At 36.2% G+C, this 16044-nt stretch overlaps 1 protein-coding gene across 1 annotated transcript; it reads left to right on the top strand.

Annotated features, from left to right (window-relative positions):
* The first annotated feature begins 14969 nt into the window (after window positions 1-14969).
* LOC122317024 (stellacyanin-like) lies at window positions 14970-16044 on the top strand. The gene is made up of 2 exons (XM_043133914.1): window positions 14970-15338; window positions 15447-16044. Exons 1-2 carry the CDS (start codon window positions 15155-15157, stop codon window positions 15770-15772), a joined length of 510 nt encoding a protein of 169 aa, XP_042989848.1. The 5' UTR covers window positions 14970-15154; the 3' UTR covers window positions 15773-16044.

Here is a 16044-nt window from a genome sequence, read left to right as displayed (position 1 = left end):
AGCACCACCGCTCAGTCAGCCCTCTACACGGCCGCTCCACGGCCGCTCCCATGCTCCACAGCCCCTCCACAAGCTCTCCGTCTCTCTCACCGTCGATCTGCTCTCCCCCACACTGATTGGGCTCCACCTCCTCTCCTTCAATGCTGTAAACGAACCCGGCCAGAACATAGTAAAGTTTGAATTTGTGGTGGATGCGGTTTGTCGATGTAAAGTTAGAACTGTTCTGTGAATTCCGATTCATCGATGGAAAACCTGATATTTTGCAGCGGAAAAATATGCATTATTGCAACGTTACTAATCGACCCAAACTGAGTGATGCAGCGATTACAAACATCACTCAGGACATAATTTGCAGCAGTTTCCTCTGTTTTTCCCATCTGTAAAAAATGATGGAAAACATATGTTTTTCTAACGATTCACAACATCAGCTGAGTTAAACTAGTTGCAACGAAACTTTGGCGTCCAAGCAGCAATGAACCCAGAATTGTTGCTATCTGTGAATTGCTGCGTTTTATAGGGTGAATTCCGAAGGATTTAAGAGCTGCAACAAGACCTTATTCTTGTAGTGTGGGGTCCAAGCATTAATGAGAATTTCCAATTCATCTATGATTTCACAAAATGCTCCTCATACTCGACAGTGCGTGTGGACCTATAAAATATATATATATATATTCTAGGATGGTGGACAATGCATATGGGAAAATTGCTAGGTATGCACAAAGTATATTGCCTTTCTCTTGCTGCTTTAGGAGTGGCAGGTTAAGTGTTGCTTAAACTTTTCAAATGCCTCTTCACACTCTTCATTCTAGGAGTGTATATTATGTAATACTCGAAATAATGAGAGACTTGTTTGTCAACTTGGATACGAAACTACTTAGGGTAGCTACCGTGCCTGCCAACCGTTGAATTTCATTCAAATTTTTTGACGACTTCATGTTGAGTATGGTTTCTATCTTCTTTGGAGAGACCTCAAGTCTTCTTTCAGATATGATAAATTCAAAGAACTTTCCTAACTAAATCTTGCACATTTTGCAGGATTCAGTCTCATTCTATAACGGTGTAAGATCCAAAACGCCACTCACATGTCGTCAAGGTACTTGGCGGGTTTCTTACTCTTTACTAACAAGTCATATACATACACCCCCATAGACTTCCCAATCTACTCCTTGAACATGCAATTAACCAACCTTTGATAGGTTACTCCTGCATTCTTCATTTTGAGCGACATAACCTGATAGTAATACAACCCCTGATCCGTTATGAACAAGGTTTTCTCCTCATCTGCTGCGTGCATTCGTATTTGGTTGTAACCTAAATAGGCGTCTATGAAGCTCAGTATACGGTGTCCTGCTGTTGCATCCATGATAACATTGATGCGTGGTAAAGGAAAACTATCATTTGGGCAAGTTTTATTTAGGTCGGTGAAGTCCACACACATTCTCCACTTCCCATTCGCCTTTTTGAACCAAGACAACATTGAATAACCACTCTGGGTAATGAGCTTCATTGATGAACCCAGCAGCGAGTAGTCTTTTTACTTCTTCGTCAATGGCAGCATACTTATTTGCACTGAACGACCTTCTTTTCTAGCGCACTATCTTGTGGGTGGGATCCACACACAAGCGGTATTCGATAATGTTGTTATCTATGTAGGGTATGTCTTCGTGACTCTATACAAACACATCCATGTGCTCTGTTAACAACTGCTTCAGGGCTTCTCTGTCCTCCGGTGGGACTTGGATCCCAATACGTGTGGTAGTTTCGGGATGGTTTGGATATAACGTCACACATTCCAATAGTTTGTTGGCCTCAGCATGCTATTGACTTTGCTCGTCCTTGACCTCCACGCCCTTTTCTAAAGCCACCGTCAAAGACGGTGGAAGGAGCGGTGCCAGTGCTTTATTTTGCTCTGCTACGACACAAACTTCACTTCGGCCACTTCTTAATTATTGTACATAACATTCGCATGTTAGAATTTGTTCATCTCGCGAATCTCCCACCCCGTTATCAGTTGGAAACTTCCTCTTGAGGTGGTATGTGGATGTCACTACCCTGAGATGGTTGAATCTTGGTCTTCCTAATAGTGCGTTATATGAACATGGGGCCTTCACCACCAAGAAGTCGGTCATGGTGGTGGTCGTTAGCGCACCAGTCCCAGTGGTTACTGGGAGGGTGATAGTTCTAACCGGTTGTATTGTATCTCTAAAGAAACTCTTTAGTAGCATTGGGAGGGTCTTAGTTTATTGGCGTTGATACCCATTTTGGTGAATGCTTTCCAGAATAGTAAATTTGCAGAACTTTCGTTGTCGATTAGTACTTGCATGGTCGTGTAGCTTGCTATCATAAGGGTGACCACCAAAGTATCATCATGCAGATACAGTACTACTTCCCTGCCCTCCTCTCCAAAGGATATTGTCATCTAGTTACTAAGCTTTTGGTGCTTGGGGGCTCTATCTATTACATACCTCTTCATATCTTGCCCTGATTGCATACGCCTTCCTACTAGATGTGGATATGCCTCTTCCAGCAAAACCCCTTACTATTATCTGAATTTCTTCTATGGGCGCTCTGTTCCTATTGCCCTTTGAGGGAGCCCTACCCTACCGTTTCGGCTAACATCAGCTCGATATTGATGTTGTTCTCAGGGCTAATACTCCTCCTAGTACCCCGCCTGGATTCCTGGCGCCTTCTAGGTTTTGAGCGTTTTGTAACCATTTGTTTCAATTCTCTTATTCCCGCCAGTTCGGTTACTCTTTTCTTCATGGTCGTGCAATCGTTAGCAATGTTTTGAATACCGTACTGGATGCCATATCGGTCAAGACATCGGAACGAAATATTTCGATACTGATACCGTTTCATGTACCGTTTTTGGATAATCGATATATAAATAAATTATATATCAATATATATATAAATTATATTTCAAAATAATAATCTATATATGAATAAATTATAGATAAATACACACATATATATATATATATAAATTATAAATAGTCTGGTTTGAATTGAGAGTAAAAAATGAGTTTGTAGTTTGAAAAAATGAGAAAAAAAAAGTGAAGGCCGAAATACCGGCCGATACATAGGCCAGTACAGGCCAAAATATCGGTCGGTACGGCCAGTATTTGGACCTGTACAAAATAGGTAAAATATCTATATTGGACCAATGACTAGTACAGTACGATATTCACAACAATGATCCTCAGTCCAATGCGACCCTGTCTGGTGGTACTTGTAGTAGCGACTACCTATCTTAAGTTGATGTCGTTCCTTATTCTCATTCTCTTCTTCCCATACATTTACATTACTATGCATCAATCTGGGATTGTGCTCTAGTCACCTTTCTTTCCTCCTTGTTGACTCGTACTAGTTTTTCTGTCAACCAGCTTGCTCTTTCGTTCGACCTTGTTGTCCTCCTCTTGAGGATCCACCAGAGCCTGTATTGTATCTTCGGAGTTAAAATACTTTATGATAAATACTTACAAAAACTTTGAAATGGGCGTGCAAAAGAATACTTAAAAGCTGTCTGAAAGAGTATTTGATGTTCTTTCAATGAAATGTGTAAAGGAAGTTAATTTCGTGGGAAGTGGCTGGAGGTATTTATGGATAAAATATGGAAGAAGATAAGGCCGAAGTGAGAGCTGAGTGTAGGTCTCTCTTACCCGGAATGAGAGTTAAGTGTAGGTCTCTTTTACCCAAAGTGAGAGTTGAGTGTAGGTCTCTCTTACCCGGAATGAGAGTTGAGTGTAGGTCTTTCTTACCTAATAATATCTACAAAAATCAACTCAATATATTTTTATCCAATAATATCCACAAAAATCAGCTTAAGATATTTTTATCCAATAATATCTACAAAAATCAGCTCAAGATATTTTTATCTAATAATATCCATGAAATTAGTTTAAGATATTTTTATCTAATAATATCCACAAAATCAGCTCAATATATTTTTATCCAATAATATCCATAGTTTTGAATAAACGTTTCATCCGAAAATATGAAAAAGAGTGATTGCACCATAAGACCTTAAATAACCCATCGAGTCTAATGGCACAAACCATAATACATTTTGACACTTCTAACTAACTCTAATAATCAAAAACACACTTCTGATACCATAGTGAGTAATAACACTAACTATATAGTTAAACTAAAACTTATACGATTAATGGATTCGTGAAAACTTATGGGGTCTTCACGAAATTTCTAAAACTAGTAGAAATTTTACAATTGAATTTCTAGCGGGTTGTTACAATCTCCCCTCCTAAAAAAAGATTTTGTCCTCGAAATCGAAGTAAGTAAAAAATAACAAGTTAAGAAATATATGTTGCTTACCAACCTGCTGCCTATCCCGTATATATCTACCTGAGATTATGTCATTTTTTAATTCTCTTACTTTAACTAACAATTATATTATACTTCTTTCCACAAGGTTGGCCAAGTTGTATCGACATACTCTCTAAACTTAAAACTTCATGTAAATAATCTTCCGAAACTCTTCCTTAGAAAAACATAAACGATCTACTTTAAGTGTTCTTGTTTATAACGTAGTTAGTAGACAATTTATCAAAATTAAGCCGCTAACTTCTTTTTTTTTTTTGTTTTTAACAAAAACGGTGGCCATCTGTTTTGGACCAGACAAGCTCTGATCCGCAAGATCTTTACAGGTTTTTTATAACTGCCAGGCACCGCAGAGTTATGATACTACATCGCTCTTCTGTAGCTGTCAAGTACCGCAGAGCTATGATACTACATCTCTTGTCTCTTGTAGAGAAATACTTCACGAGAGATGCTATGAAGCAATAGAGATGTTTCGTCATAATTTTCTCTATAAAAATTATTCAGTTCATATTCATTTGGCATCTCATCTTCTTCACTTTTCTGTAATTAGTTTGCATTCTTACTCTGCAATCTCTTTCTGCATTCTCACTCTACAATGGCTCAGCAATCTTCTCATTACCAATATATGAGGTATTCTGCACCTCGTTCACCAGTTGTTTCTGCTTCTACCGTAGATACTATAATGCAATCCAATAATGATCTGACCAATAAGTCAGATAATGAAATTATCTACGAGTTTGTGAGTCTCGGTACCCGATATTCATAAACTATTGTCGCATATTCTCAGCGACTACAATCCAAGACTGGTGGGGTTGACAAACTCAACGAGAATATTTCTATCCTTCAGCGACTTCTTCTGGAATCCAAAATGAAGATAGAAGCACTAAAGTAAGAGAATAGAAATTTAAAATCCTTACTTAAATTTTCTTTTCGATTGTCTACTCATTTAGATAAGAAAGGAATGCAGATTTTTGAAGAGTAAGAGCGTTTAAAGAATGAGGCGAAAAGCCTCAAATTTCTGTAATTTTATTTCAAGATTATAAAATAATAATTTACAAATATTCATATTTGTGTTTCTATCTTCTGGTAGATGTTCTGTTTGCTCCATTTTATTTTTCCTTTAATAATACACACCTCTTACAAAACCGTAATATGAATCTGAAATACTAATTGTATTTAAAAGATAGTATTTCAGATCTAATAATTTCATTCATCACCCCCTTGAAGCCGCAAGGGTTTCTGATTTATATATCAAAATATGTGCAGTTTTCATGAGCTCTTCTAGAGCATCAAAGATAATTAAATCATCTATGTAAACTGCAATAAGTTAATATAGGTACTGAAAATATATAGAAAATAGTTTGTTTTAGATCATATAATGATTTTTTTGAAACTTAATAGAATATATATTTCTGGATGTATTCAGATTAGAAGTTTCAGGCATTTTATATCTTTCAGAAATTTTCATATATATGACATGATCCAATGATTCATATAAATATACATTTAATCATGCATATCCAAACTTTCGGTAATTTTCAATCTAATAAAAACCTCAAGGAGTTATACTGGTCTAGGACTAACTTATTTCTTCATAATCGTAACAATCATCCTCTTCCTAGGTGGTATTTTGATAACTGACCAATTAATAACTTAAACTTGAGACTTTCTTTCTTATGATTGTCATAACTCTTCTATCCATCATGAGCTATTACTTATTCTAAATATAAATAAAAGGATTTGTTCCTAATGTTCACATAAATCTTCAAGACCAAGATTTTACTTCCCATATAATAGTCTCCAAAAGAAGATCGATCTACTTTTCCATAAAGATAGTGCTTTGCCAGAAACCATTTACTGGCGGCGTGGTTAAATTATTATCATAAATGAATCCTACTAAGGTCAAAACTTCTCCTAATCAAATTACTCTTCCAGACACAATTTCAATCGTGTTCTCATAATCAAAACAATTCTCCAAATATGTGGAATGCTATTTATCAACCCTAAATATCTTTTCTCATATTACTAAATGGTATTCTATATCTACATTAGTATGAACAATAATACTTCTAATGAGAATTGTTACTCTTACCACTAGGGTAACAATTCAGCTTCCAAACTGAATTCTCAAGCACTACTACAATTAATAGAAACAATGACTCGTCTGAATCAAATAATGTACAATTTACCAACCCCAATTACTTGACCTACTCCAAAATAACAATAATGTAATACTACCATCAATTGCAATCAAATCAACCTTAACTATGTTTAACCACACATTGGTCCTAGTAAAATACCAGTGAAGATGTCAGCTCCTGCAGTTCCTGGGGCGCCAGCATCTTCGTCTCTCTGAGTGATAGCATACACTCTAATAGGTATGTGCACTTGTTGTAGTTGTTGATGTCTAAGCACGTTGGCCAGCAAACTTACCGCCTCAGCTAATCCTTCATCCATCGGGGAATTCTGATCCTCTTGATTGTTATCTCCCTTAGGATTCTGAGTATTCTACCACGAGTTATGTGTTCCTTCTTGAAATACACGAGTACACGTATTAAAACCACATACTACCTTTCATACCTTAAGAAATTCAAGCCTAATGACGACTAAAATTTCAAACCTAATGTTTAGTGCATTTTCTAAAGACATGTGAATTTACAACCCAGAGACGTATTGCTTTGATACCACCTTGTGATGCTCCCAAATTTCATTTGGGATCGAACGAATATTTAAAGCGTCGAGACATGTAACACAAGGTTACCTGTCTCCATTCATGACATATAAGATGCAATGTTCCTAACATGCATATAACATTATGCAATACTCGCAGCGGATAAATTTTTTTTCTTTAGCAATACTATGCACCAAATTGAAAATATCCCAAATGCTTAAAACATACTTCATACATAAAGACTCATTGAACAACTAAGATCACAACACTAGTCTAAAATGGTTATGATCCAAAAAGTACTAGAGATGCAACTTCATCGTACACGTGGTAATTTACGTTAACTACTATATTAACATTGACGTCACGCCGTCACTCAGTCAACTGTGTCTAGTTGGTCAGCTCTTGATTCTCTTTCAGGTCCTGTAACAAGATCTACCATTAGGGAGGAATGGTAGTTGGGACTACCAAAGTGAGATTTGATTACAAATCTCAGTAAGCTAACAAAAAACTTCCACACAGGCTAATGATGCATGGATGACAGTAAAAACATGAATGCATAATCAAATTCATAAGTAATTAAAGCATAACTTGACGTACAATATGGCATAACTGACATAACTTAAATTGAAATGTGAACTAAACTTGACTTGGCATGAACTTGATCTGAAACTTGACTTAACATGAACTTGCTCTGAAACTTGACTTAACATGAACGTGATCTGAAACTTATTTTTTAACTGCTTAAATACATACTCCACAGTTGTTGTGGCCTCATGTATTCTACGTGTCATAATTGTTGTGTCTCACGTAGTGTATGCGTCACAATTGCTGTGACCCCATACATAAGTAATCAAAGCATAACTTGACGTACAACATAGCAAAATTGACATAACTTAAATTGCAACGTGAACTGAACTTGATTTGACATGAACTTGAACATGAACATAATATGTACGTGAACATAACATGATATAACATAAACTTGATCTGACACTTGACTTAACATGAATATGATCTGAAACTTGACTTTAACTGCTTAAATACATACTCTACAGTTGTTGTGGCCTCATATATTCTACGTGTCACAATTTTTGTGTCTCACGTAGTGTATGGGTCACAATTGCTGTGACCCCAAACTTCGTGTGTCACAGTTGTTGTGGACCCCACGAAACTAAATGTAATTCAAGATGAAACGTGACTGGAATACGAAAGAACAGAAGCTCTGACGTAACATAACTTGACTTGAACATAACTTGAAAAACATGACTAACTTGAGATAGGATTATATCGTGACATGACTTAAACACGTAACACACAATATCTCATATATGATATCACATATAACGGAAACATGCTTAACGTGACATACTTGCAACAGTGAATATGACATGACAAATATGATAACACACATACATACATTGTAGTTCCTTTACTTAGCACACATACATAGTAAACTGCTAGTAAGTTAAAAGCTAACTTACCTCGATCTCTGCATTTCTTATAAAACATTAAGCTCGATCACGAGGAACTGTAATTAGTAATTCTAAAAGTTAGAGCTAAATCACTGATAATTTGAAATATGAAAAATACTAACTTAAAAAGTAAAATTTTCATTTTACCCTCTATATGTGAGAAAATGACCGTTTAACTCCTAACTTAAGGATTTTGCATGCTAACTCCAAAAGTCACCAAAATTTACATGAGACATGTAAATTTTATCCTAAACTCAAATATCAATTTAAAAAAATTTAAAACTAATCATAACTATTAAAACTCCATAGGGCCGAAATTCTCATATGCTATTCCCATATGGTATTTAAAAAAATTCAAATATCCACACTTTAGCCTATATGAGCATCTCTTTGCATAATATTTCATATCTTTGAAACTAACATCAAATATCTTCAAAATAATATTCTAATATGTATATAAGAGGTTTAAGATCCTCTAATAAAATTATCAAAGCCATTGGAATAGGTTTAAACCACCAAAAATTTAAATTTTCTCAAAATAGAAACTATTTTTCCTCTTCCAGTTTCTAAGTTTCTAGATCTAAGAAAATATTTCATCAAAACCTTTAATCATGTAACAAATCTTAAACCAATAATCATATACACATGTTAACAATATTCCATAAAAATTTCGGACCAAGATCTATCCATTGGCTTGGTCAAAACTCAAAAATACGATATATTCTCCACTTTATCTCTTAGAATGACATTTCTTGAGTTTAAACAATATTTGACTGACCAAATTATCTTCAAATAGAACAAATAAGATATCTATGTAAATTAGACTAAAAAAGGAACAACTTGTATGAAGGAAATTTTATGATAAAATACTTACAAAAACTTCGAAATGAGCGTGCAAAAGAATACTTAAAAGTTGTCTGAAAGAGTATTTGATGTTCTTTCAATGAAATGTGTAAAGGAAGATAATTTCTTGGGAAGTGGCTGGAGGTATTTATGGATAAAATATGGAAGAAGATGAGGCTGGAGTGAGAGTTGAGTGTAGGTCTCTCTTACCCAATAATATCTACAAAAATCAATTCAAGATATTTTTACCCAATAATATCTACAAAAATCAGCTTAAGATATTTTTATCCAATAATATCCACAAAAATCAGCTCAAGATATTTTTACCCAATAATATCTACGAAATTAGTTTAAAATATTTTTATCCAATAATATCCACAAAATCAGTTCAAGATATTTTTATCCAATAATATCCACATTTTTTAGTAAACGTTTTGTCCAAAAATATGAAAAAGAGTTATTGCGCCATAAGACTTTAAATAACCCACCGAGTCTAATGGCACAAATTATAATACATTTTGACACTTCTAACTATTTTCAATAATCAAAAACACATTTATGATACCATAGTGAGTAATAACACTAACTATGTAGTTAGATTAAAACCTATACGATTAATTGATTCGTGAAAACTTATGGGATCTTCATAAGGTTCCTAAAACTAATAGAAATTTCACAATTGAATTTCTAGCAGGCTGTTACATTGGACTCATCATGCATATCTATTTGGGGCACCTTGAATTTTGGCGGGAAGGGGATGACCATAATCTGTTCACTATATGGCAGGCCAGTTTGGTTTAGCAAGTATTCCAACAATGAATATCTCATCATCCTCCTTGCCATCTCTTCGTACTTTCCCGACAATTCTTTCAATTCATCGTGCATCTTTTTTTTCTCCGCCCTTCCTAGGCTTGACTCTGCATTGCACTGTGTCTCTCCCTCACTTTGCTCACTGCGATCGGGTTGTGACTTGGTATGATGGTGTCATTAGATTCACCATTCTTCCGCCGTAAATCATCATTTTCTTTCTTTAGAATTTCCATGGCCTCCAACGTCTCCTTTAGTATTTCCTCATTTGCTACTAGTCATGCTTCCATGGCTATAGGCAATGTATCCATCTCTCAGTTTGCTTAGGAGCGGGTTACAATCAGCATGTGAGAACCATGTTGGTCTGTAACAATAAACCAAATTTGAATATCCCACAAACAACGCCAATGTTAAGGACATGTCGTACCACCACAAATGCAACCATTTACCTGCAAATATCAAGAAGACTCCGGGTAAACACTCCAACGCTTAAGTCAGCAAGTGTATTACTCAAGTAATTCAGAATTCAAAGATAAATCATCTTTGGGGTTACCTAGTATATATAGATAATTCCTATTGTATTAGATCAACACTATACGAGATTACCTTCATGTGATGTTTATCATGTGCTGTGTTTATTGACTTAAATCATCTCTAAGTAACCTAAACTGTGATGCCCCCAACTCCCACGTATGGACAAGTAGAAATTGAGACGTCGGGATGATGATAACACAGGTCACACATCCCATCGCTAAGTGTCAAGTGTGTATACATGCAACAAGTGTACAATAAAATAACGCAGCGGATAATAAAAATTTTATAACTAAATACCAGAATTTTTTGTTTAACTACAAACTCATTTAAAGTACACATAATAAAATATTACAAGTTTCAAATATTGTTTCAAAACCTAACTACAAGACATAAAAACTAATAGAGATAATTTTTGACATGAACAACTCCAAATCAAAACTCTAGTGGAGCCGCCTCTTCGGGCTCAGCCTCCTCCTCCTCCTCCTCCTCAACATCTGCATCAAAATCTACAGTACTAAAATGGTACCGCAGGTAAGTAATAATCCAAACGCCACAAGATAAAAAAATATATTAAACTTAACAATATGCATGAAAGAATGCCAAATGTACATGTCCAATAAATCCACATTTTTTTCACGCACGCTAAAATTCCATTTTGGCCCAAAACATTTTCTTTAAAACAAGTCATTGTCATTATCCCAAATAATGGCCCAAACCAAGAAAACCATCATTTTTCCAGAAAATGGATCACAATAATCTCAAAACAAAATCTCGTCATTTTCCCAGAAAATGACCCATATCCAGTATCCAAAATCCATTCCAATTATTGCATGCACCATGATCTCCCTTAGGGATCATCTGTACACCCTGGCTCTTGTGTCACACCGCAGGTAACGACTACGCATGTGACATCTAAACGAGCGATGCCCAGTCTCGCGCCTAACGCGTACCTGGACCAGGTCATCCTCTAGTCCCCACCAGCTTAGAGACCACGGAGTCAACACGACAGCGTTACCGTATCGTGCGATTCGGTCGTCGCCCAGCGACAACTCAGGGGATATCACTCAGTATTATCCACTCCTGAGTGACCAGAGGAGCTCTACCGAGATAATACCCCATCTCAATTTGGGGTCGTGATACACACGCACCCAAAAATCCATTTACACAGATAAAACTAATTTTTCTCATTTTAATACATGTACATGAATGCACCATGCAATGCACACCTTAAGACACAATTTATTCAACCAAACTCAACATCAACAATAACCAAACAACTCCATCCTCAAATCCATCCGACCCCCGACTCCTCGGACTCAGTCCGGAATAACCAACCAGTCAATGAATTTATTGTAAAAGTAATAATATATTTAAATCTAAAACAGAGTTTGAAAAATACTTACAGCACTATATAATAATTTTTGAATGATCAAAAGGCTGCAAACGGTGAAGAAAAAGTTACGTAACAGTGTAAAATACACTGTAGCCATAGGTTGTAAAATACGCACTTTTGAATGGGGACAAACCAAGACTTGAGATTGATAGGTAATGGCTTAGAGGTGTTTATAAAATTAGTGGAAGTGAGAGTTGGCCGTGGGTGGCGGAGGAAATGGCAGTGGAAGTGAAAAACGGCTAAAACGAAGATGAGCTCGTGGGGGTTGCTCCGACAACGGATCGGAGCTGAAAATGGGTGGTTTAGGACGACAAAAGGTCGGTGATGATGTGGTGAAGAGATGGTGGTCAGAGGTGGAACGACGGCGGCGAAATGGGAGAAAAACCGTGCGGCTTGGAGGAGCCCATGGCGGCTAACGGCGGCACGGGAGGGGCTGGAATTTGGTGGGGAGGTGCGTCGGCCGGAGGGGAAGAGAACTGGGTGGGTGGTGCAAGCCACGGCGCCGACGAACGGTGGGTGGTGCAGGCCACGGCGCCGGCAAACGACGGCACTAGGCGGCTGAAGAAAACGGCAAAAATGAAGAGGGAGAGAGACGCATGCGGGAGGGAGAGAACCAGAGGAGAAAAAGAAAGAAAAAGAGAAAGAAAAGAGAAAGGAGAAAAAGAAAAAGAGAAAGAAAAAAAGATGGGGAAAAGAAATGAGGTTCAGTCCTTACTTTTAGAGTCCAAAAATTGATCCGACGAAAATAACTTTAAAAGCTATAGAACGAATAAAATAATTTAAACACCACATCAAGCTAAAATATAATAAATAAATAGTAAAAACTAACAACATAATTTAAAATCTAAAAATAAATTAAAATAAATTACATAGCAATTTAAATTCAAAACAATAGTTAATATTAAGAAAACTCTACAAAATAAATTTCACAACTAAGTAAATCCAATTAAATACGATAATCTAAAATAAAAGAACCAATATTTTAATTAAATTAAAACACTCATTCAGTGAAAATACATGTAAAAATGGGATATCACATAAACAATTACGTACGTGCATAAAACTCGCTTCTTCTCAAGTAAGGCGGAGTGTAGTGTGTAAATCCCTCTTGGGTCTGGGCTCTTCAATTTAGGCCTGCTTACAGAAGATTTTTATATTGAGCTTAAATAAAAATGGACCCTCAATACTCATTTCGATCTCCCTTTCTCCATCTTCATTGGTTAATCCTTTAGTTTTTTTTTAATAATTCTTTTTGTTGGTTTGTTATTATTTCAATTCTGGATTTACCTCCAATTTCCAGTTTTACTTGGTTTCAATGTTCGGTTCTCATTCAAAAGTTATGTTTTTGAAGTTCAAAATTTGGAATATTTTTAAAGAGGTTAGTGATCTAGCTGACTGATAATGGAGATGAGATACACAGATGGAAAAGGGAGAGGGAGGGAGAGCATCTTTTGCATGCAGGTGCATTTCAACTCCTAAAATTTTTTGGCCGGGTGTGAAAACACCCATATAGCCTGAAGTGTTTCCCTTGTCTTTTCCCATCATACAAGGTAGATAGTAGATACAAACATTCTCTAGGGAGTGACACTCCCAACCGATCGGGTGAGAGTCTTATTTATATACCCTTTAATCATAAGCGGCCACGTAGACATTTCAGCAAAAAGAATTCTGCACCCACATGCAGGTAATCTCTTTCACTCACCCTCTCTCCCACCGTCCCACCACCACCACACCCCCCCAACAAAAAAAAAGGTTTTGCTCCCCCGTCTATCCCATATCCCCCATATCTCTCCCTCTCTCTCTTCTCTCTCTCTCTAGAATTATACGCTCTCTCTCTCTCGAATATTGGGATGTAAGATATGCTCTCTATGCAGTACAAGAAACTGTGGCCATCCAACTTATGCACGAAAGACAGCCAAATATATCACCAGCGCTTAACTCACAACAGAGAAGCTGTAGCTGTGCTTCGTCTGAAGGAAACTCGTTGTTTTTCTTTGAAGGGCGGGGGAAGAAGAATGCATAGGAGAGAGGGAGGGAGAAGAGGAATTCTAGTGCATGCGAGTGCAGATGTTTGGTTCCTGCACCTCCAACGTGGTCAATTTGTATTGATGGGTGTAAAAAAAGCATCGTCGCCTGACTGGCCTTGAGTTTTTCCTTCTCCAAGACAAGCATGTTGACTAGTCAACGCAAAAAGTCAATATTTTTAAGTTTGTGGAAAAACTTCACGCGGCATCCAACAAATTCCAGTCGTCGGAAGCAGAATATATGGACCATCTCCAATTCAATCTCAACGGGTACTGCGTATGTACATTTTTCTTTTAATTTGATAAAAATTTTAGAGATTTTATTAAAATTACCTTTACATTCGAATTTCTATTTTAGAAAAAGTATTTATTAGATGTATAATAGTTTCCCATATCCCCAAATTATTTATTATCATTATTTTATTCTAATCATTTATATTTTTTATCATACTTATTTACTTCCAATCATCTATATTTTTTATTATACTCATATTTGTTATATTTTTAAATAATAATTTTAAAAATAATTTAAATAATTATGAAAATTTTAAAAATTAATTTTAAAAATATTATCATACTCACAAAAAATAATTTAAATTTTTATTTAAAATATTCACTGGAGTAATAGTTCAAAACATAAAAAAAATATTGAGTAGTTAAGTTTGTAAATTGAAGTGAGAGAAAAATGTAATAAAAAATATTATTTTAATAAAATAAAGAAATGATAGGAAATGAAATATAAGAAATTTTTAAAAGATGAATACAATTAACGAAAATTTTTAAAAAATATTAATTTTAGTTAAATTATAAAATTTTTTATAAAAAATTCAACGTGAGTGATCGTAAATGCTACGCACCAAACGTGTTGACTATACAGTGTGCCACGATCCAATGCCACAAGATTCCTACAAACTCCGTAGCCCCTCTCTCTATAAATACTGAGACGGAGACGTGGTCCTCCCTGACTAACTAGAGTCATCCTCCTCGCTCTAAATGAAGAGCCTAGAACAGAGCAAGAAAGAAAGAACAGGGGCGACTTGAGCTTTCTTACCTCCAAAACGACACAGCAATGGCAAAGAGACTTGACATCGTTTTTCTTGCAGTAATAGCTGTTGCAGCTTTTCTACAAAGCTCTGTGGCACAGACTTCCCATACGGTGGGTGATGCCTTGGGCTGGACCATTCCTCCTCCTGGCACCACAGATTACAGCAACTGGGCTGCCGGCAAGACCTTCTCCGTTGGCGACTTCCTTGGTATAACAACCAAACTTTTCAAACGAATCATATCCATATATACATATGACCGAATAAATTAAGGTTCTGGGTTTTGAATTTGAATTTGATTTCTTTGATCTTTTGCAGTCTTTAACTATACAACCGGCGCCCACGATGTAGCTAGAGTGACAAAGGCAAATTTTGATGCCTGCAATGGCTCTAGTCCCATTTCCCTTAAAACGCGCGGTCCCACGAATAAGACTCTCAGCACGGTTGGAGAGCATTACTACATCTGCACCTTTTCTACCCATTGCAGCTCGGGTCAGAAGTTGGCAATTAATGTCTCTGCAGCTACTTCTCCGGCTCCTCAACCCAGCACCACCTCTCATCCATCCACCATCGCCTCTCCTCCATCTGAGCGGCCTATTCTATTTTGTGTTATTCCATCAACAACACAATTCCCAGAATTTTGAAACTTTCTTCCCATTTGTTACTTGAAATAGTATAATGCTTAATTATTGACAAATTCTCCCGTTCATACCTCCTCACTTCCCCCGCGTCCTCACGAGCTGCGGATGTATTATAAGAGAAATAATATCTATAGTGGTAGATGTGTAAGTGACGTATGTTTAGTTGATATAAATTAATGTATTTTAAAAGAAAAAATATTTACGAATGTATAAGTGACGTGTATTTATTTGATATAAATTAAAATAAATAAAATTTTACAAAAATGTTAATTTTA

The sequence above is a fragment of the Carya illinoinensis genome, chromosome 7, assembly GCF_018687715.1.
Source record: "Carya illinoinensis cultivar Pawnee chromosome 7, C.illinoinensisPawnee_v1, whole genome shotgun sequence".
In the NCBI taxonomy this organism is placed as follows: Eukaryota; Viridiplantae; Streptophyta; class Magnoliopsida; order Fagales; family Juglandaceae; genus Carya; species Carya illinoinensis.
This window is presented reverse-complemented; position numbering and strand designations above follow the sequence as displayed.